Source organism: Phyllostomus discolor, chromosome 1 (assembly GCF_004126475.2).
Source record: "Phyllostomus discolor isolate MPI-MPIP mPhyDis1 chromosome 1, mPhyDis1.pri.v3, whole genome shotgun sequence".
Lineage (NCBI taxonomy): Eukaryota > Metazoa > Chordata > Mammalia > Chiroptera > Phyllostomidae > Phyllostomus > Phyllostomus discolor.
Window position 1 is genome coordinate 178,311,718 of NC_040903.2, and position 24,947 is coordinate 178,336,664.

The 24,947-nt window shown below is 34.5% G+C and overlaps 1 protein-coding gene across 1 annotated transcript in view; it reads right to left on the reverse strand.

The window, feature by feature from the left end:
• SOS2 (SOS Ras/Rho guanine nucleotide exchange factor 2) overlaps positions 1-24,947 on the reverse strand; it is a 103,467-nt gene that overhangs the window by 16,625 nt on the left and 61,895 nt on the right. The window contains 9 exon segments of the mRNA XM_028508318.2: positions 7,812-7,974; positions 8,128-8,247; positions 11,070-11,292; positions 12,885-12,988; positions 16,918-17,040; positions 18,243-18,324; positions 18,694-19,221; positions 19,224-19,348; positions 19,831-19,958. Of these exon segments, the coding sequence (XP_028364119.1) occupies positions 7,812-7,974; positions 8,128-8,247; positions 11,070-11,292; positions 12,885-12,988; positions 16,918-17,040; positions 18,243-18,324; positions 18,694-19,221; positions 19,224-19,348; positions 19,831-19,958 (1,596 nt within the window).

A 24,947-nucleotide genomic window follows, 5' to 3' on the forward strand; every position in this document is an offset into this window, starting at 1 on the left:
TATCATCAGTAATTATACTTCTATATATATAAATTAGAGAAATTGGTGCATATCTGTCCGGAAGAAGTCCAGCCATTTTTAATATAACAAGAATGGTTTGTGCAACATGGCTGTAACCTGGCAGCCAAGGAGAGTGGACTGGAATGCACGTGCATGAACAATGATGACTTCACTGTACTAGTCAGTGGGGGCGGTTTGAGGCCACTGAGTGAGCATGTTGTCTAAGAGGCTGTCACATTCAAAATGACTGAGCGAGCAGGGCGACAAATCTGCATCAAATTTTGCATTAAGCTTGAACATTCCTCCATGGAAACTATTTGGATAATTCAGAAGGCTTTCGGGGACAATACAATGAGTGCAGCACAAATAAAAGTATGGCACAAACACTTCAAAGATGGTTGAGAGACTCTGTTGAAAGTGATACACGTTCTGGGAGGCCTGCAAGAAGCACAGCACCTGAGAATGTTGAATGTGTACAGGCTACAATCAACAAAGATCTGTGACTGACAGCTCAAGAACTAGAAAGTGATCTGGGGATTCCAAAAACTACTGTGTCCTAGATTTTGATGCAGGATCTTGGCATGAAATGGGCCATAACAAAATTCATTTTGGGGCTTCAGCTACCAGAGCAGAAAGAATATCATGTTACAGTTGCTAATGACTTGATTCACCTGCTACCAATGAACCAGACTTCCTACAAAAGATCATAACCACAGATGAATTGTGGGTCTAGGGCTACGATCTGGAAACAAAGGCCCAGTTGTCCCAATGGAAGTTTGGCTCTCCACACCCAAAGAAGGCACAGCAAAGTCACAGCAAGATCAAGACCATGTCTGCTGTATTTTTTGGTTGGGAAGGCATTATACTTCATGGGTACACCCCTCCAGGCCAAACAATTAATAAGGAGTACTACCTCAAGTTCTTCATTGGTTGAAAGATACAACACAACAAAAATGGCCACAGCTATGGGCAACAGGTGATTGATAGCTTCATCACAACAATGCACCTGCTCATGCATCACATCTCACATAGATTTTCTGGCAAAATATCAAATCACCCAGGACACTGAGCTCCTTGACAGCCTACATGTGGTGCCCTATGATTTCTGGCTTTTCCCAAAACTGAAATCACCTTTGAAAGGGAACAGGCTTCAGGCTGTCAATGAAATTCAGAAAAATACAACAGGGGAGCTGATAGCAATTCCAACAAAGGATCTTGGAGAATATTTTGAACAGTAGGAGAGATGGTGGGAGAACTGTGTGAGGTCCCAAGGTGCTTACTTTGAAGGGGACTGAGGTGTCATTGTCCTATGTACGTTTCTTGTATCTTCTTTAATAAATGTCTCTACTTTTCATATTGTGTGGCTGGATACTTTCTGGACGTATGTGTACCAGATTATATCTAGAGAATGTTCATAGCCATATTACTGATAATAACCCCACCTTGGAAACAATCCAAATGACCATTAATAATGAATAAATAAGTAAATAAATTTTGGTAAATTTATTCCTATACTATGACACAGCTATGAAGAATTAAATTATAGCTAAAAGAAATGACATGGAGAAATTTTAGGAATATAATACTTAGTGAAAAGTCTTTAAAGGATTAAATTCATATATAATTAAGAAATATGCAAAATGAAATCATAATATGTTTGGAGATATAAATTGTAAAACTATAGAAAAAGTAAGAGAATGATAAGCATTAAATTCAGAATGGTAGTTGGCTCTGAAGAGGCAAGAAATGAAACTGAATTGGTAGAAGTTCTTAAATTAGATGTCAGGTGTACAGGTGTGCTTTGTATTTTTATTCTTTATACCTTATATGTATTTTCAGAAATATTGTTCTGTAAACAATATTTTAAGAAACTAAAGCTCAACCTTTTCAAATGAATATACTACAGAGTATTTCAAAATCAGAATTGAAATTGATGTATTAAATAGATAATATTTGGCACTATTTGACTGTTAATATCTTTTTTTAAAAATGTCATATTTTGCTGTGGATAATGCACTCCCATGTATAATGAGCACCCACATTTTTGGCCCAAACTTTCAGCGGAAAAAATCTTTCATTTTAACTTTTTAATTCAATTATTTACTTATTTATATTCAGAAACAAAACCAATTCTCATATTCCAGGGTATTATTTTGCATATGGGTATTGTTATTGCTTTCTAGAGTTACATTTTTAATGCATAAACATAAGTAAAAGAGTTAAAAACATTTATATAGATGCGGAATTAGTACTACCCATATATATTGTGCATCCTTATTTTTCCCTAAAAAATGTGTGAATTATAAATGGCAAAATACTGTATATTTTATTGATTATGCTATTACAGTTTTCCGCACTTTTCCCCCTCTGCCCCCTTCACCCAGTAAAAGTTCATACAAATGAACAAAATGAAAACACCCAACAAGAAAAATGAATACATGAAAGCTATTTATCCTCTATACCCCCTAATCACAACCCATTGAAAGAACCAGCATTAAGAGAAGTGAAGCCCTGGCTGGCGTAGCTCAGTGGATTGAGCGCGGGCTGCGAACCAAAGTGTCGCAGGTTTGATTCCCAGTCAGGGTACATACCTGGGTTGCAGGCCACGACCCCCAGCAACCACCCATTTATGTTTCTCTCTCTCTCTCTCTCTCTCTCTCTCTCTCTCTCTCTCTCTCTTTCTCCCTCCCTTACCTCTCTAAAAAATAAATAAATAAAATCTTTAAAAAAAAAAAGAGAGAGAAGTGTATGTATCTTCACTCTTCTCAATGCTCATACAACTTAGATGTTTAGTGTTAGTTCTTTTTTTAAAAATCCTCACCCAAGAACATTTTTTATTGCTTTTAGAGAGAGAAACATTGATGTGAGAGAGAGAACATTGATTTGTTGCCTTCCATAAGCACCCCGACTGGGTATCAAACCTACAACCTAGGTATGTACCCTGACCAGGAATCAAATCTGCAACCTTTTGGTTATAGGACAATGCTCCAACCAACAGAGCCACACTGGCCAGGGCTGTTTGTTCTGTTTTGTTACATCAAAATGAAGTCATATTGTACTCATTATTCTGATGTTTTTTTAAATGTCTTTCCCCCTAAAATATCACAAATATTCTTTCAAGACATACACAAAGACCCTTACTCAATTTTTTTCTATAGCTAAACAATATTCTACATTATAGGTGTAGAATAATGTATTCAATTATCCTCTTACTGAACATATAGGATTTCTAGTTTTCTGTTACTACAATTAATGCTGTAGAAATCACATTTTTGTACATTAACTTTACAGTATGGTACTTTTATTTCTGAACCTAAGAGTATGTGTATTTTAATTTTAACATATAATGCCAGATCACTTTTCAGAAAGATTGTAAAAATTCACATTGCCAAAGGCAATTATTTGCACAGCTGTGCCTCTAACATGTCATCCTTCACTTAGGCATAAAAAAAAAGACTTTCTAGGTACAAAAGCAAAGGAAAAATTCATAAATGCAGAGGTTGATATATTTATTTAAATAAAAATGATAATGATAAAACATCCACATATAAAACCATTATATAAAAATGTTTTAATTGAAAAAGCAGATAAAGACAAATAGACAGTAAAGGCTATTTGAGCAATATTTGACCTAATGTTAATATATTTAATATATAAAAAAGTTGAAGCACGAGCTGTGAACCAAAGCATCGCAGGTTCAATTCCCAGTCAGGGCACATGCCTGGGCTGCAGGCCACGGCCCCCAGGAACTGCACATTGATGTTTCTCTCTTTCTCTTTCTCCCTCCCATCCCTCTCTAAAAATAAATAAGTAAAATCTTAAAAAAAAATTGTCTTAAAAAACACATAAAGATACCTCAAAAAGTTAAAAATGGATCTGCCTTAAAAAAAAAGTTGATAAAAATCAATAAAAGGCAAACATCCAAATTTTAAAAAGAGGATATAAACAGATAAATTATAAAGAAGAAATTAAAGTGGCCCAATAAGTACATTTTAAAATATTCAACCTTACTACTTATTTTTAAAAACACAATTTTTAAAATATTTTATTTATTTATTTTTAGAGAGAGAAGGGAGGGAGAGAGAGAAACATTAATGTGTGGCTGCTGGGGGCCGTGGCCTGCAACCCAGGCATGTGCCCTCACTGGGAATCGAACCTGCAATGCTTTGGTTTGCAGCCCGCGCTCAATCCACTGAGCTACACCACCCAGGGCTTAAACACACAAATTTTAAAAAATGAGAATGGAGAATGAGAATTTTTTCTGACCAATGAAATCTGTAAATAAGTTTTTAATAAGGTAATACTCAGGAGAATTTATTATATCTTGCTAGAAAGCACTTTGATGATAGTATCAAAAGACTTAAAATGTACAAATACTCTGACCCAGGTATTCTACCTCTAGAAATTTATTTAAGGAAATAATCAAATTCTTACAAAGATTTCTGTATATGGATGTTACATGTTAAATTATTTATCACAGCAAAAAAAAAAAACCCCAAAACACAAACAGAGTTCCAGCCAAGTTGGAGGCATAGGTAGATACACATTGCTTTCTTGCACAACAAACAGAAGAGCAACAACAAATTTAAAAACAAAAAGTAACCAGAACTGCCAGAAAAGTGAATTTTATGGAAGTCTGACAACAAAGGAGTTAAAGAAGAAACATTCATTCAGACTGGTAGGAGGGGCTAAGACAGGCAGCTGGGGTGAAGAGGACGCAGCAAGGCAGCAGCTGGAGGATGACGGGGTGGGCAAATTGGCAGCTAACAGACCTGTGGTCCCACATTTGCATGTGGATAAACTGGGAGGAACAACTGGGGAGTGAGACAGACCATGAAACCCACAGTTCTAGTGTTGGGAAATGAAGCCTCAAAACCTCTGGCTGTAAAAACCTGTGAGGATTATGGCTGTAGGAGAAACTCCCAGCCACACAGGAGAGTCCAATGGAGAGACCCATACAGTCCTAGAATGTATACAAACTTCCTACCCGGGAATCAGCATGAAAGGGCCCAATTTGCTTGTGGGTAGCAGGGGAAGTTACTGAAAACCGGCAGAGAGCTGAGCAAGCTCTTGGACCACTCCCCCACATCAGAGCCACAATGCAGTGAGTGGGTTGCCCCACGCTGGTGAAAACTTACAGATCTGTCCATTACAGGCACGTGAAAATAAAGAAATATGGCCCAAATGAAAGAACAGATCAAAACTCCAGAAAAAATACAACTAAGCAATGAAGAGCTAGTCAACCTATCAGATGCATAGTTCAAAACACTGATAATCAGGATGCTCACAGAAATGGTTGAGTATGACTGAAAAATAGAGGAAGAAATGAAAGCTATGCAAAGTGAAATAAAGAAAAATATGCAGGGAACCAACATTGAAAGGAAGGAAATTGGGACTCAAATCAATGGTTTGGAGTAGAAGGAAGAAATAAATATTCAGTCAGAACAGAATGAAGAAATAAGAATTCAAAAATGTGAGGAGAGGCTTGGGAACCTCTGGGAAAACTTTGAGTGTTCCAATATCTGAATCATAGGGGTGCCAGAAGGAAAAGAGGAAGAGCAAGAAACTGAAAACTTATTTGGAAAAATAATGAAGGAGAACTTCCCCAATCTGGCAAAGGAAATAGACTTCCAGGAAGTCCAGGAAGCAGAGAGTCCCAAAGAAGTTGGACCCAAGGAAGCACACACCAAGATACATCATAATTACATTACCCAAGATTAAAGATAAGGAATGCATCAAAAGCAGCAGGAGAAAAGGAAACAATTACCTACAAAGGAATTCCTATAAGACTGTCAGCTGATTTCTCAAAAGAAACCTTACAGGCAAAAGGGGCTGGAAAGAAGTATTCCAAGTCATGAAAGGCAAGGACGTACATCCAAGATTACTTTACCCAGCAAAGCTATCATTTAGAATGGGAGGGCAGAGAAAGTGCTTCCCAGGTAAGGTCAGGGTAAAGGAGTTCATCATCACCAAGCCCTTATTATATGAAATATTGAAGAGCTTTATTTAAGAAAAAGATGATCAAAAATATGAACAGTAAAATGACAACAAACTCACAACTATCAGCAACTGAACCTAAGAAAAACAAAAACAAACTAAGAAAACAACTAGAACAGGAACAGAATCACAGAAATGGAGATTGCATGGAGGATAATCAGTGGGGAGGCAGAAAGGGAGAATGGGGAACAGGTACAGGAATTAAGAAGCATAAATGGTAGGTACAAAATAGACAGGGGGAGGTTAAGAATAGTAGAGGAAATAGAGAAGCCACAGAACTTATATGTAGGATACATGGACATGAACTAAGGGGGTTGGAATGCTGGTGAGAGGGAGGTACAAAGGTGGAAGGGAATAAAGGGGAGAAAAAAATGGACAACTATAATGGCATAATCAATAAAATGTATTTAATTTTTTTTTTAAAGATTTTATTTATTTATTTTTAGAGAGGGAAGGAAGGGAGGGAGGGAGAGAGAGAGAGAGAGAGAAACATCAATGTGCGGTTGCTGGGGGTTATGGCCTGCAACCCAGGAATGTACCCTGGCTGGGAATCGAACCTGGGACACTTTGGTTCCCAGCCGGTGCTCAATCCACTGAGCTACGCCAGCCAGGTAAAATGTATTTAATTTTTTTAATTCACGTTTTAACCATTTTTTAAAAAGCTTTGTGTGTGTGTATGTGTTTAAAGATTTTATTTATTTACTTTTAGAGAGAGGGGAAGGGAAGGAGAAAGAGAGGAAAAGAGACATCAATGTGTGATTGCCTCTCACATGCCCCGTACTGGGGACTTGGCCTGCAACCTAGGCATGTGCCTTGACTGGGACCCTTTGGATCGCAGGCCCACACTCAATCCACTGAGTTGCACTAGCCAGGGTAAAATTTTTTTTTTTTCTATATGCTTGTGACTTCTTTTTTTTTTATATTATTTTATTTATTTATTTATTTATTTTTAGAGAGGGAAGGGAGGGGGAGGGGGGGAGAGAGAGAGAGAGAGAGAGAGAGAGGGAGAGAGAGAGAAACATCAATGTGCGGCTGCTGGGAGTTATGGCCTGCAACCCAGGAATGTACCCTGGCTGGGAATCGAACCTGGGACACTTTGGTTCCCAGCCCGCGCTCCATCCACTGAGCTATGCCAGCCAGGAGGGTAAAATATTTTTTTAAAAATTAAGAAATAACTTAACTGTCTCACAATAGAGTGTAAAATAAATTATGGTTTATCTACTGGAAGGAAAACCACTCAGATATTAAAAATTTGTTTTTCAAGATAAGCTAATTAAACAAGAAAATGTTCATGACAAAAACCTATGTACAATGTAATCTCAATTTTATTATTAAACACATGTGAAATATCCTTCTAAACCTTCTGTATCTTCTGAATTTTCTATAATAAACACTAAACATATACTACTTTATAATTTAAAAACAAATAAATTTGGGTTTTAGAAAGGGTTCTCTCCATGTTATTCCTTCTTTGACTATCTATCAAAGGTACACTTATTTGTACACTTATATTTAAAATCCTTTGTCACTATTTGGACCTATCAACCAATGTGCTGTTCAAAAATCCATTTGCAACTTTATTACATTTTGGGTGAGCATACTAATTAAACAAAGTCACAAGTCCCATATCCTTTTATGAACTGTAGACTTACTAGTGTATATTGATGTATTGTCTAATATCTTGATATCACTGCATTTAAGGGAATAAGATGGGTTTACAAAGGATCTATTGCAAAACATCAGTGATAGAAGGAATCTTTTTATATTAATTTTATTGCCTGACCAAATAATGAAATATTTAAGCTGAAACTTACCTCAAAGGTGTGATCTAGTCTATATACTGACACTGAATTTACTGCACTGACTATCTCCAATACACCATTGAAATTATTCAAATCTTGAAAAACTTGCAGAATTTCTATAATTCTACTTAGTACTGCTACCCGTTCCTCAAAATTTTCTGCTTCCACAATGCACCTAAAATAAAATAAACAATGCATGGCTTAGAAAGCAACTTCTTTTTCATCACCTTATGTAGAAAAGAATAAATATATTTTAGCAAAGATTTTAGCTGACATATGACTTAATAGTATGATTATTGAGAATGAGACAGAGTAAGTAAAAACTTACTTTTCAAACCAAAGTGTAAGATTTGTAGTATGACGAATCATTTTTAATAAATTTGGAGAATTTATTTCTTTATCTTCTTTGGTCCATACACTCCCTACAAGTTCAGAGGGTTGAACTTTCCTGTGGAACCAAAAATCAATGCAATTTAACCTACAAAGGATTACCATCAAAATTATTTAAAGGTGTCTTAACAGTTAATAAGAAAAACACAATTAACCCAAAAGATAAGTGGAAAAACATAGAAGAGGTAATTCACAAGGGAAGAGAACCAAACATAAAAAACAAAAACGAACAAAAAAGTTTATCTCTTACTCAGGGAAAAGAATATTAAATCACAATTAAATCCCATTTTATTCCTGTTAGACTAACAAAAGTCTGATATCAAATGGGTAAAAATGTGGGATACCAAATGTGAAAAAAACCCCAAGAAATTTCAAATACTGATATACAACTAAAAATTAATAACTACTTTATAAAGCAACTTGTCAATATCTAATATCTCATCATACTAAAGATATACATACTAGACACCCAGCAATTCTTTACCTAGATATATACTCCAGATACAAGAGGATATAAGAACACATTTATAGGGATGTTCCATGAAGCACTGTATGCAAAAGTGAAAAGTCCCAAACACCTAGAGGCTCATCATCAAGACACTGGAGAAATTATGGAATATTCATACAGCTGAATACCACATAACAATTAAAATAAGCAAACTGGAACTATATTTATCAACTTGAACAAGTGCCAGAAACAATTTAAGTAAAAAATAAGTTGCAGGATGATACATAAAGTTTTAAAATATGTAAAACAATGCTATATATTATTTATGAATGTTTATATGTATATAAATTATAAAGACATACACAGGAATAATAAATACCAAAGACAAGATAGTGGTATTACTTGGGAGAAAGAAGAGGAAAGGGATTGGGGACAATTACACAAAGGATTTCAACTTTATTCATAATGCTTTTGTTGTTCATGAGCCCTCATATATTGTTTTCTACATTTTTTGGAATACCTGGAATATTTAGTAACTAAAATGTCAAACAAAGGAGCATATTAAATCATAAACAGTGAGTCAGGATAAATTGACCAGGGCATTGCTATCAACGTCCTACAGATTAGGTTATTAATTTTTTTTTAATGTTTTTAATCAGCAAATTTGAGTACAAATGGGTACTTGTTAATAGTTTTCAAAATAATTTGTCTTAAAGTAGTTTTATTATTTCATCAGGAATTTACAGTGGCAATGTTTTATATACATTACTCATCTTCATAATACAAGTATCATTTAACAAAGGTATTTCTATGTTCCAAAAGCAAGTCCACATAAAGCTAAGTGCTTTTTTCTTTCTGATGTCCATTCATTAAATAGTCACTATATGCAGAAAAACATGATTCAGTACTATTTGCTTTGGTATCTCAAGTAACAAGTTCTTTCATTTCTACCTATCACAAATCCCACAATATAAACAAAAACCACCTAAACTCCAAAATTACTTAAACTATAACATGACACTCTGAACCAGATGTTGATAACCTCTGACATGTGTGCTAAATTCTAAAGCACAGCCAGAGCAAAGGCCCAATTCTAAAGAAAGCAAAGTTTTATAACTACTGCTAATGGAGAAGATGCCTTCCTACATTCTCCATTGGCCCTAAACTTTACATAATCTTACTTTTCTCTGTGTAATACCTATAAAAAAAAAACTAGTTGCTAACCAGGATAACTTCTTAAAGGTATTGCATTTTAAAAGAGGTTCATGAATGCAGAAATGTTTTTGATGGGATGATAGTGGTAGGGTTTTTGGTTTTGGTTTTTGATGGGGGTGGAAGGTGGACATTGAGAGTAGTGTTACCTGTGTGGCCTATACTCTTCACAGGAACCTGGATTGTAAATGAAAGACAAAAGCTTAAATTGAAAGGGAAGAGAGGACAGAAAGGGGCTATGCACAGGGAAAGGATAGTATTTTAAAAGAAGATGACAGAGGAAAGAATTGATAAAGCAAGCAGAAAGGAGAGAAGACAATTTTTAGGAATCAATGAGATGCTTGAATTAGTAACTTTGGAATAAGAATATTTGAATTGATAAAAAGGTTTCAAATATGACCATGAGAGGTGTCTATTTTGGAGTAGAGAATGACCTCAGAAGTGACGAAGCCATGAAACTAAATTGTTAGGTTGTGAAGGGTGATCTGCATGGACATAGGGCGATGGTAAGAATGCTTAATATATAAAGACAGATGATGGGATACAGATTAAAATAAATAGCCAAGAACATTTCTAGTGACACTGATGAGAGAAAATGGCTTGAAAGTATGGTTCATCATCATACTATTTCAGAAATAACCTTTCTTTAAAGTTCATATTGACTTCAAAAAGCTAAAGTATTTGAGACTCCTTAAAAGATAAGAAATCTTTATTCTTCTAACAATTCTGATACTCATTTGTCTAATAAACCTAACCTAGTCAAGCTCCCAAGTTACATTTTGATTAGGTAGAATTTGAAAAGAAAAAGAAAAAAGAAGAAAGCTTGTCTCATTCAACATTCTACCTCCTTAGCTGCCAAGAGCTTAGCATCCATATGATTGACTTTGAGGAAACAATTCAATAATCTGAGAAAAGTAGTAGGAGTGGGAGCTCAGCGATTGCCTTGAAAGTGGTTGCTGTTCTATTGCATTAGTCTCCTCGCTGCCACTGCTCTTGTGAAGGATTGCTATTACCAAATCTAGGCCTAAATAGCAATATGTTTTAAGACTTTCACCTGCAGAACAGACTAGTTAAAAACTGTTGTATGAACTTTCTTTCATACCCACAAGAATGAATGAGGTATTTTTAAGCACGCATGGGTGATTTGCTAAATGTTCTGAAAACAAAGGTATGTTCAAGATTCTTGGAAATAGAACAGCATGTTATTGTTAATTGTGTACCTGTAGAGATCAGATTCCAAAAGTGTCAGCTGACGTGCAATTTCTATTGGATGAAGTGTCATGAGATCAAATGTTTCAAATTGTCCTGGTTTGCTGATATGCCATTCAATTGGTGGAGGGGGACTTTCAAAGGTAATATTATGACTTATTCCATTTGCCTGAGCTTGTTTCTTTCTCTTGATGATCTTAGCAATGGACTCTACCCATTTCTTCATGGCTTTCCCTAGAAAAAGACACAAAGTAAAAATGTCTTTTATTTGATAGATAACTATAACTCTTTATGTAATCTTTAGCCTTTACCCAGCTTCAACAACGATCAATTCAATGGCCTTTTTGTTTCATCTAACCACACTCGTGCCCTCCCTTCTATGTCATTTCAAAACTAATCTAAAATATCATATCATTTCATTTTTAAGTATGTAAAGATTTAAAAAGTAATGTCATTACCACATATAAAAAATTACAGTAACTTCTTAATATCATCAAATATTAGTGTTCAAATTTTCCTGATTGGCTCATAAATGTTTTCTTATAGTTGGTTTGTTTGTGACAGGATTTGAATGAGATCTACACATTGCACTGTCAATATGACTCACGTCTCCTTTAATCTCTCATTTTGCTTTTAATTTATTTTTTACTCGGTGGTGTTCCCCCAAGTCTGAATCTTTCCAATTCTGTCCCTGTGGTGTCACTGCCATGTTTCTCTGTCCCTGTATTTTCTGTACATCAGACACAAAGACTTGATCTGATTCAGGATCAATTTTTGATATGAATACTTGCAAGAATATTTCCAAAGTAGGTAAATAAAGTCCAGTTTCTTCTCTTTTTATGATGTTACTAGGAGTTTAGAAATGGTAATATTCTAGTTCTAACACTCCTTGTTCACTTCTTAGGTGTAATACTTCTATTAAAAAACTTGTGCACATCAATTATTTGATTATCCTGAGTTATGTGTATAGAAAAAGCCTTTAGACATTAACTATTGACATTAGCATGATTTACTTGTTTTACTCTAATACCTGTGTATATTTTAGAAGCTTCTTAGATCACATACATCTAATGTCCCCATTAACAATATTATTTAAATTTAGTATTATAAACAATTTTAAGGTACACAAGAAAAAATGTATCTTAAACATCTCAAAATTGAAACAAAGCAATCATATTCTCTATTTTAAGTAAAATTCCCCTTAAAGAACAAGTAGATGAATTAAGCTAGGCTTAGTTTTAGTATTCTTAATTAAGGCTTTATACTATCAGAAAAAACAGAAATGTTCTTAACTGAATAACATACATTTGATGACACATTTGTTTAAATGTTCATGGCCTACAGTTTTATTTCATGGGCTGTGTTCTGTAACCTCAGGTAGGAAATGCCTATCTTTCAGGTACCAAAATTGCACTAAAAACTTTCCTAGAAGAAGTAAACATTATTTTTAAAGCTGTTAACTATTCAAAATGAAAGAATAAAGTTAAGGAGAACCAAGAAACAGATAAAATTATACAAATATTTAATTAGTTGAAGGAATGGCAACACTAACATGAGATAAAATTGAAAGGCTTAAATTTCTTTAAAAAGACTTTTGACTTTCTTTAAAAGAAAGGTTCTCTTAAAAAACTTGAAAAGGCAAGGTTCTGGGACTTCAGCTGGCTCAAACATACAGGAGCTCCTCAGAGTCTATAAAAATCATTCCAAATGTTATCTCATTTTTTACAAAATGAAAACCAGTTTAGCTTCTTAAATTAAAAGTCACATAAATCTAAAAATAAATTCATGTGCAACATAAGATTCAATCAAACCTTTAAACAATATACCTCTTACACTTGAAATGAAGGATTCTAGCCTTTCAAGCAACTCCAGATCTCTTTCAAAGTCATAGAAATGGTGTTCAACCCAGTGCCGAAATACATTTAGGATCCTGATAAAACGGGGGGAAAAACACATTTTAGTAAAACCTAAGCATTCAATTACACTTCTTTTACTTCTCTAATACCATGGTGACAGTTTTATACAAGGTCTGTACAGAAAGTATCCAGCTGTGCAATATGAAAAATAGACATTTACTGAAAATACAAACATTGTGCATAGGACAATGATGCCTCAGTCTCCTTCAAAGTATGCACATTGGGACCTCACATAGTTCTCCCAGTGTCTCTTCCATTGTTCAAAATACTCTGTAAAATCTTTTGTTGGAATCGCCATCAGCTGCCCTGTCATATTTTCCTGAATCTCACTGATGGTCTGAAATCTCTTCCTTTTCAAAGGTGATTTCAGTTTCGGGAAGAACCAGAAGTTGCAGAGTGCCAAATCTGGGCTGTAGGGGGTCTGAGTCATCTGGGTGATTTGATGTTTCGCAAAAAAATTCTCCAGGCCTTCCAGAATGTGGGTCATTTTCAACAGACTCTTGACTATCTTTGAAACATTTGTACCACACTTTTATTTGCACTGCACTCATTGCATCATTCTCTAAAGCTTTTGGAATCCAAATAGTTTCCACAGAGGAATGTTCAAGCTTAATGCAAAATCTGATAGATTCATTGCTCTACTCGTTAATTTTGAATGTGACAGCCACACAGTACATATGCTCACTCAACAGTGTCTACCGCCCCCAAATGACTAGTACAGTGAAGTCATAGTTGTTCACACATGCCCATTCCAGTCCACTCTCCTTTGCTGTCAGGTTACACCGACGTCACACAAACTGTTCTCATTATATTAACAATGGCTGCACTTCTCCTGGACACACCTTGTATACAAGGCCATTTATAACACTTAAAAGTCTATAATTTGTATTTAATTGATATCTTAAATGCTTCAATGATATGAAGATAGGAAATCTCAAGAATGTTTATTATTTAAAAATTATACTTTAAAAAAATTTATAAGCATAAAAACTATACTTAATTACCCATTTATGTTCTGGAAAAATACCTTTCCTTTATTGATATGTACAACATTCTTCCTTTATATTACACAAAAACAATTTTTAAGTGTTTCTATTAAAAAGGATTTAAGATCTAAATTTTTATATGTTTTTCATATAAGATGGAAAATCAACCAAGATTTATTGTATTTGGTTCTAAATTCAAGTGCTGTTATTAAATTTGTATATAATTGACAGGTATATCCATATTCTCTTATTTTATTTCAAAAGACAATAATATTTTGGAAAGTGCTAGTTTATTTTGCAGTACCACAAATATATTACTTATAACCTTCCAAGTAGAGATTTAATCAATCCATACAAATATAACATTCCACTCTCCACCAGAGACTTATACTGTAAATTAATTAGATTATCATTTTCCTTCATTATTTTAGTAAGTGACTACTTCTACTTTTTATTGAACTTAGTAGTAATGACACTGGTTAATAAAAGTATATACGTTTCAGGTGTACAGTTATATAATATGTCATCTGTACACTGTACTGTGCATTCACCATGCACCCCACCTTAAATCTCCTTCCATCACCATCCACCTGCCCCATGCTCTCTTCTACCTCCCCTCACCCCATTTTCCCTCTGGTAATCACCATATTGTTGTCTATGTCTGTGAGGTTTTTCTTTTTTCTCAATCCCTTCACCTTTTTCATCCCAGTTCCACAAGTCACTCCTCTCCAACAGCTGTCAGTCTATTCCCTATTTACAAATCTTTTTCTATTTTGTTTGTTAGTTTATTTTGTTAATTAGATTCCACATATGAGTGCAATCATATGGTACATATCTTTCTCTGACTGGCTTATTTCACTTAGCACAATGTTGTCCAGGTCCATCCATGCTGTTGCAAGTAAGATTTCCTTCCTCTTTAGTGCCAAGTATTATTCCACAGCTGTTTTATCCACTCACCTACTGATGACCACTTGGGCTGCTTCCAAATATTGGCTACTGTAAATAATACTGCAATGAACTTAGGGGTACATACATTCTTTTGAATTAGTGTTTCGAGTTTCTTCAGATATATTCCCAGAAGTGTAATTGCTGAGTCATAAAGCAGTTCCATTTTTAATTTTTTGAAGTAACTCCATTCTGCTTTCCACAGTGGCTGCACCAATCTGCATTCCCACCAACAGTGCACGAAGGTTCCCTTTTCTTCAAATCCTCACCAGCACTTGTTTTTTTTCAAGGTTAGCTTTCTTTTCCCCCTAACTAACAGACAATAGTTTTTCTCGAAGATTATGAAAATTCTTTAAATTCCAAATCTTTCCTTGCTATTGGAACTAAAAGCACCTTAGTCATTGAGTGCCTGGTTAGCTCTGTGACTTAAAGAATATTTCAGGATATCACAAAACTGTTAACTTCTAGTTTACACTAGGTGAATTCAAATAACTGCTTCCATTTCCTCTCCTTCCTAGTTTCTACAGCATCCAGAATAGTTTAAACATTATCATGTAAGAGGGAAAAAAATCTCATAAAATCTCATAATTAAAAACTCCAGCTCATCAAAAGGTAGTATTAAGAAAAGTAATAGGCAAGCCACAGATTTGGAGGTGACATTTGTAAAACATTTGACAAAAGACTGGAATCTAATCCTACTCAATACACTACAACAACTCAATAATAAGTAAAAAAACTCAAAAAATACAAGACTTGAATAGATTCTTCACAAAATTAGTACAAATAGCCAATGAGAGACAATATAAAGTTCTCAACATCATTAGTCATCAGAAAAATAACAAATTAAAACCAAAGAGAGATACCACTGCACCCCACTAATGTGGCTGTGGAATAAAGGTTGACATCATTAAATGCTGATGAGTATGTCAACTACAACTCTCATACACTGATGATGAGAGCATAATATAGTATAATCACTTTGGGAAAAGATGTTGCAGCTTCTTTTAAAATTAAATATACACCTACTCTATGACCCTACCATTCCACTCTAAGCTATTTACCCAAGGTACTGTATGAAAAAATATATTCACAAAAAAACTTGTAAAATAAAGTTCATAGCAGTTATATTTATAATAATCAAAGACTAAAAAAAACCCAGGTGTTCTTCAGTGGAAAAATTAATAAAACAAACTGTGGTATATTCATGTAATAGAACACCACCTCAGCAATAAAAAACAACAAATCACTGATATAACCAACAACATACTCAAAAACATGTTCAGTGAAAGAAGTCAGATACAAAAGAGTACATAAGAATCAATTTATATGAAATTCTAAAATATATAAAATTAATCTATGTAGGAAGACACTGCTTTGGGCAATAAGAACAAAAATTGATTAGAATGGGCAGGGCATAAAGGGATTTTCTGGGGTGATGGTAACATTTTATATCTTGAAAGGAATTTGGATTATAGAGATGTATTTGTTAAAATTTAACCGAAGTATACTGTATACACAATTTAGAACAAAAGAATAATAAATATCATTAATGACATGCAAATTAAAGTATTTAAGGAGAAGTGTACTTTGAAATATATTCCCCAAATTAGATTAATGGACCAAGAGAAGAATGATAAATGTATAGACAGATGATAAAATCAGTAGAGCAAATCAATAAGCCCAAGATTATTCATTACAATGAGACATGAAGAAAACAGTGGGGGTAGTTGCCAGTAGGTAAACTCACATGCAACTTTATAAATTTTACTTAATAGGTACCTTGGTCTGTAAGCATATCACATGCCAGATATCTGAAGCAAATAACATTTTAATAATTAAAATTCTTCAGGGTATTTAAGAGTAGCTTCATATGCAAAGAACTTTGGAAGTTTAACCTAACTGCTAGGAGGTTAACAACAATACCAATACCTGAATTAAGATGTAAGAACTTTTGTGCTAATCATATATTAAAAATTAAATGGCATATAAACAATATAATATTCAAGCCAAACCTAAGTTGTACTGGTTGGACATATTCCTTGCGAAATCTTTTAAGGTCTGCACTAATTGGCTGTTCGCCTTTCTCTGCTGCCAATTTATCTGCTTCAGTAGGTTCTGGCTCTGGAATTTCAAATCTAAGAAGAAAAGCAAAATGAGAGAAATTTTTCATTGTTTTTACATAAGTGAAAATAATTTCAAATACCACAAGAAAAATATTTTAACTAAGCCACCTTCCTTCCTACCATTTATGTAAAAAGTACAATTAGTGATAAACTTCTGTTAAAGCATTACATACTACAAAAAACTGCCCTTCAGCTATATAGTAGTAACGTTTTATAGTCTTTTATCAAAATTAAGCTTAATAACTAGCACTTAACACAGAAAAGATCAATGGAAAAGATCCAAGAAAAAAATCTTTAAGGAATATAACCTCTTTAAAGAATGTAACAGAGATGGCTAATCTAATAACTTATCTTTAATATTTATTTTTTAAATGTAAGTAGACATAAATTTTATGAAATAAATGAATATAAATCCAAAAAGAAGATCCAAACTGAATTTTAAACAATATTTAAAGTGGTTTTTTTGTAAAGCAAAGACCCTTTTTTTTTAGATTTTATTTATTTATTCTTAGAGAGGGGGAAGGGAGGGAGAAAGAAAGAGAAATACAACTGGAAATATTTACAGATAAAAATACATTGTCTAGGATTTATTGCAAAATACAGTTGTCTCTCAGTACCCAAAGTGGATTGGTTCCAGGACCCCAGCAGATACCAAAATCCACTGATGCTGGAGTCCCTTAGTTAGCCCTGCATATCCTCGGATATGGACATGGACAAGGAGAACAAACACATGGATACAGAAAACCATCCTAATCCTGGGGTTAGGATGTTGAAGTGGTAGGAAACAGATGACATATGAGTTAATAATTACCAAAGTTAAGATGATTGATAAATGGAGTTATATTTTCCTATTTACTGTTGTATATATTTTGAAATATTCCATAATAAAAAGTTTGTTTTAAAAGTAAAAAAGTCTCTTTTAAGGAAGTATTGTTTTATTGTACAGAAAACAATTTCATTAAGATACATAGTTTTCTATCCTTTCTAAAACTGGGTCTTTCTGATTCCCACAATAAATATTGCTAATCACTGTTATAAACAGGGTTTCAATTTAAGCACACTGTTTAAAGTGAACAGAAATACTGCTAATTTAATGCCAAATAAATTATGCTCAAAAACTACTTCAGTTCATACTAGGTACCAAGTACTTCGCAAGATACAAAACTTAACTTTTTATAAAATGTTAATATAAGTAAAATAAACATTTTTCTTACCGTTCAATCAGTAAGCTTAGCAGTTCCTGTGGTTTACAAAATGAACGATATGTAGTAAGAAAAGTACGAACAAAATTGGGATCTGCAAAGGTAGAGCATAAAATAGGTTGCATGTTCAGTTTATTCAGCATATTTTGGAGGCCTTACTTCTGTTTCATTTTTATTCTGGTTTCTCCCACTGTGGCTCTTCCTGCCAATATCAGTATTTCTTGACAAATGAGGGTTATTTCAAATTCAAGATTTATGAACACACAATTTCACAAATATTTAATTGTTAATGAAGTTAACATTATATTTTAGACATGTTTAATTAGTTATTACTTTTGATTCTGCAATATTCTTTCATATTTTAGAGGCAATCATTTTTCCCAGGCCTCAGATGTTTTTAAATATTCATGGAAGCTTTTAGCTCCTCGGCCCTAGATAATCCCTTGTAATGAGTTTCACGTACCTGCATACATATGATATGTCAGTCTTTCAATTAACTTCACCACCGTTCCTCCTTTAATAATGGGGATTCCACTTCTACTTTGCAAGTTGTCTTCAAAAACAATGTTTTCCTCAGAGTCTTTTACCACAAAACGATACACTTCAGGACTTGGTAATCTCAGTGGTTGCTCATTTTCTTCTTTCAATAATACTGAATCTAACATTCGATCTAGAGTACTACGATAATGAAGAGAAATAAGTGCTGCCATCCAGTTATTTTTCTCTTCCGCAGACTTAGCAGCAAATATTACGCTGTTTTCATCTTTGGATATCAATTCAAATGCATGTTTGTACTCACAACTATCTTCTTTATCACATATTTGTGTTTTTCTCATGATGAATTTTTCTTTTAATCTGTATTCTGCACTACTATAACCTGGAAGGCGTGACTGGCTATGATTGGGTTTGCAGCTAATCATTAAGCCATCAAAGAGGAAAATATGCCGTTCATGTTTAGCACCAATTCTTGTCAATGGACCTTCCATAATAATTCATTACAACACTGTCCAATATCTTTGCCTTCCCATCCATCTATGTTTTTCTGAATTTCATTCATTTTTTTAATAGCCAAGTGCTTGCTTCTTAACTGACGGTTATAAAAAGGGCAGACAGGATCCCTAAAAAAGAAATACCAAGACAAATTTAGCTTACTCAATAGCTAAGCAACCTTAATTTCTTTAAGTGTAAACTACCTCAAATCAAGTGACAAAAATATTAAATGACCAAATTCTAGATTTTGCATGCAGCATTTACTTTCTTTGACTAACTAACTTTGCCACTATATGCCTCATTAGTGTGAAAGAGAAGTACTAGAGACTCTATACTTCATTTCTATTGCCATAACAATTAAATGGCAAATAATCCTATTCCTTATAGAAGTTGCACAAAATATTAAATATCTTTTAAAAATTGATTACATATATCTTATCAATATTACAATGACAATTTTAAGACTACAAGACCAAAATAAAAATGTAGAACAGAAGTATAACTGGCAAGAATGCAACTATCACCATAAATAATACTTCTTGAGAAAACTAGGCATCAGATGTAAGAGAAGTATGCAGAGGCATTCATATTTTCAACAGTTTGGAATTACCCAGGTCGGCGTCGAGGTGAATATTGCTTGTAAATTCGGTCCATACTACCTTGGAGATTCATGAGAGCAGTAATTGCTTGATTTAAACATTCTCTGTCCTCTTGTTCTTCACTACATGCTTTCAATTGCTAGGAAAACCAAAAAGAAAAATTAAACCTGCACTGTTCAATTTTTTACCTTCTCATAATTAGAGGAAGCAGCAATATTATAACTCTAAATGACTCTTAAGTATACTTAATGAAAGCAGCTATAATTTTATGTAATTATGTATACCTCCTGATCCCTCAAACCAACCCTCCTTCTACAATACAGATATAGAGTCCTTTAACTATAGTAATCAGGAAAAAAAATAAGCAACTGTAATAACCATGCGGACATTTTCCAGATATCTGAAAATAGTTTAAAACATGCAAAATATGAAACTTAAAAGTGACTTTTATTTGTTAATAACTATTAGTAGAGAAAATAAGATAAACACACTAATTATTTCATATTCTTTTTTTTAATCCTCATACAAGGACATGCTTATTGATTTTAGAGAGAAGGGAAAGAGAAGGAGAGAGAAAAGGAGAGAAATATCAATCGGTTGCCTCTTAAAAGCACCCTGACTGGGATCAAACCCACAACCTACGCATGTGCCCTGACCAGGAATCAAACCTGTAACCTTTTGGTTTATGGGACAACTCTCCAACCAAGTGAGCCACAATGGTCAGGGTTATTTTGTATTCTTTAATAATTAAATTCTTAAGTTTTAGAGATTTCCAAGAGCTTGAGTATCTTTGTTAAACAACAATCAATTGCTAACTTTAGTACTTCAATCCTTTGTAAACTTTTCTGAAAACAGCATCTTACAAAAACTTCAAGTGATATTTTTTAAATGTAAAATTCAACCATTTTAGTAAATATCAAGAAACCATGAAAGTTAATATTCTACCTTATGAATCTTTAGAAATAAGGTTTATAAACTGCATTATTAATCTTCACAACTCTGGCTTTATTGTATTTATCCAAAAATTTATCTTGAATTTCGCCCTCAAAATAGAAGAAAATTTACCTTATAATAAATAATTCAGCCCAGGCTGGTGAAGCTCAGTGGACTGAGCATCAGCCTAGGAACCAAAAAGCCGCTTGTTCAATTCCCAGTCAGGGCATGTGCTTAGTTTGCAGGCCAGGTCCCCCGTTGGGGGCTTGCAAGAGGCAACCAGTTGATGTTTTTCTACATCTCTTTCTTCCTCCCTCCCCTCCCTCTAAAGATAAATAAAGAAAATTAAAACAAAATTTTTTCTTAAAAATATACTTCAGCTTAAATGAATTAAATTTGTTTGACAGAAGAATTCAAAGTGGAGCATTATATAGATATAGAAAGCATATGGATAGAAATACATATTTATACAAGATCCCAGGAAAATTATAATCACTTATTTTAGAAAATTTAAAAAAATAAATCTATTTCAAGATCTTAAATTACCTCACTAGAAATTTTGTGACAAATTTGACTTCTATTCCAAGAGCAACCTGAAAACCATTCAGCAATGGTTCCCCTTCCTTAGCAAGGAACTGAATTGAGTACTAGGTCCATTGCTTCTCATTTCTATGACTTAGAAATTATTCTCTATATGGAGCACAGAGTCATTTGGTATTTTTCAAGATATTTGCAATAGTATTTCTATCAAAAGATTTGCATTATAAATGAGTGACTATCATTAAAAATAAAACCTTAATATCTAGATTAAGAGACAAAAAACTGAGAAGATGAAGGAGAAAGAGACAAAATACAAAATATCATTCTAATCATTTAGCACTTGATCATTCTAATTTCTAAAGGTGAAAATTACAATCAAATCACTTATGCTGTTATAAAGATTTCTTACAGAGTTTTCTGAACTCTAAAATAATTCCTTAGTAAATAAGGGTACTGATGGTATAAAATAATTATGTTTTTTTGTTCTCACTGTTTTTGTTGATTCAAACTTCCAAATTATCACTAATAATGACATTCTATCAAAATGAGAACTGCTTTTCAATTTACGTGTATGAGGATACTAAATTTCCTCTGTCTACTTGGTCTTCAGGCTACTCAAACTCTTCCACATAAATGACCATGTCATTTCTAAATATCCATGGAATTATTACAGGCCATCAAAGGAAAATAAAACTTCAGGCTATTTAAAGCACAGGATTTTCTGGTGATAGAAGTATAAAATGGGGAGGCATAGGTGGATGCACGGTACCTCCACGCACAACCAAGATTAGAACAACAACAATTTAGAGGCAGAATAACACCCAGAACTGACAGATTTTATCTGAATGGAAGTCGGACAGCCAAGAAGTTGAAGTAGACCCGTTCATCCAGACCGGTAGGAGGGGCGGAGACGAGCAACCAGGCATGGGTCGAGGCGCCCGGATTAGGGGAAGAACTGGGCGCAAAAAGCAACCTGGAGTATGTAAGGCATCTGGGGTGCACAAGATTGTAGCTGGCAGACCCAGTGGGGCGGTGATTGTGGACCAGGGCAGAGCGCGCAACCCAGGATCCCAGGGAAGGAACTGAGGTCCCGGGAAAACAGAGTTACTGCCATTGTTCCCTCCTGTTCCAGTTCCAGTTCCAGCTCCCGCTCCCGCCCCCACATACAACATCACAATCTAGCGACTGGGGTGCCCAGCCCCAGTGAACACCTAAGGCTCTGCCCCTCACCACAACAGGAGCGACCAGACCAAAAAGAGAGAGAGAGAGAGAGAGAGGGAGAGAGAGGGAGAGAGAGAGAGATGTCTCAAACAGAAAAACAGATCAGTGCCCAAGGGCTCATCCTTTTGAGCGACCAAGAAATAGCTAATCTATCAGATGCACAGTTCAAAACACTGGTGATCAGGAAGCTCACAGAATTGGTTGATTTTGGGCTCAAATTAGATGAAAAGATGCAGGTTACATAAAAGAGATGAAGGAAGATACACGGAGAACCAATAGTGATGGGAAGGAAACTGGGACTCAAAACAATAGAGTGGACCAGAAGGAAGAAAAAAACAACCAAGCAGGAAAGAATGAAGAAATAACAATTCAAAAACACGAGAAGCTTAGGAACCTCCAGGACATCTTTAAACGTTCCAACATCCAATTATAGGGGTACCAGAAGGGGAAGGGGAAAAGCAACAAATTGAGCACGTATTTGAACAAATAATAAAGGAGAACTTCCCCAATCTGGCAAAGGGAACAGTCTTCCACGAAATCCAGGAAGCTCAGAGAACCCCAAAGAAGTTGGACCCAAGAAGAAATACACCAAGGCACATCATAATTACATTAGCCAAGGTAAAAATGAAGGGGAGAATCCTAGAAGCAGCAAGAGATAAGGGGACAGTAACCTACAAAGGAGTTCCCATCAGACTGTCAGCTGATTTCTCAAAAGAGACCTTGCAGGCAAGAAGGGGCTGGAAAGAAATATTCCAAGTCATGAAAGACAAGGACCTACATCCCAGATTACTCTATCCAGCAAAGCTCTCATTTAGAATGGAAGGGCAGATCAAGTGCTTCTCAGATAAGGTCAAGTTAAAGGAGTTCATCATCACCAAGCCCTTATTTTATGAAATGTTAAAGGGACTTATCTAAGAAAAGAAGATAAAGAAAAAACATGTATAGTAAAAGGACAGCAAACTCACAATTATTAACAACCACACCTAAAGCAAAACCAAAAGAAACTAAGCAAACAACTAGAACAGGACAGAACCCACAGAAATGGAGATCACATGGAGGGTTAGCAACAGGGGAGTGGGAGGAGGAGAGAGGGGGAAAAGGTACAGAGAATAAGTAGCATAGATTGTAGGTTGAAAATAGATAGGAGGAGGGTAAGAATATTATGGGAAATGTAGAAGCTAAAGAACTCATAAGTATGACACATGGACATGAACTAAAGGGGGGGAATGTGGGTGGGAGAGGGTGTACAGGGTGGAGGGAAGGGGGGAAAACGGGACAACTGTAATAGCATAATCAATAAAATATATTAAAAAAGTGAAAAAAGTGAAAGTTTAATAAAAATAAATAACATAAAAAAGTATAAAATGATGGCTCTATTTGGTATAATCTTATTCCAATAATTTGCTAAATAATTCTTGAACTTTCTGCAGTGAGATTTAATAAACATCACATTAATGAATGTCCAAGCATATCCATACAAACATTTAAGTTTATTCTAAACATCTTACACTGACATAGAAATTACCATTGAAATGCCCCCTCCTCATGAAGCTCTTCTCTTCCTTCCCCCAACTTAAATTTCTTATTTTGAAATAATATATAATTTATAGAAAACTCATAAAAATAAACACCCTGTCACCAATTTTTAACATCTGCCACATATACTTCATCATTCTGTGTGTAAGTGAATGTGTACCATTTCCCACCTCCCCACCCCCAAAGTATCTGAGAGTAGTTTGTGATACAATTCTTTCAGGTTCCTTGCTCAGGAAGAGTAGCCTTTGCTGAACAGTTCTGAGATTGTTTTTTGGAATATGAGAAAAACTCAAATGTATCAACAATTACTCTCAAATAGTATCATTCCCTTTTATGCTTTTAGTATTTCAGTGGTATTCTTAGAACAAAGATATTCTATTAAAATATAATGATCAACTTCTGGAAATTTAACATTAGTAAAGTTCTATTATCTAATTTATAGCACATACCCAATTTTGTGCTGTAAAATGTCCCAATCCTGTACTTTAGTCTAATTTCCCCCATTATAGCACCCAGTTAGTGCTGCATTTAGCTGTCATGTTTCTACTGTCTCTTTTAATCTGCAACAGTTCCTTGGCATTTGTCCTTCATGGCTCTCCAAATAAAACACACACACCTAAATAAACCTCTATATATCCAACATTCATATTAATTTCTTTCTAACTTCCCTAGATGGAGTTAGTTACTCCTGCCTCAGTATCCCACATGAAATAATATATGTACTACTTATGTTACATCAGGCACTTATATTGTAATTATTTATTTGATACTCATCTCTTCACCAAACCATGAACTCCTTAAATATAGAGATATATATGTTTTACCCATTTTTTGTATAGTACCTGCATTGGTACATACCCAAAAAGGTCATCAGAATGAATATTATATAAATACTTAT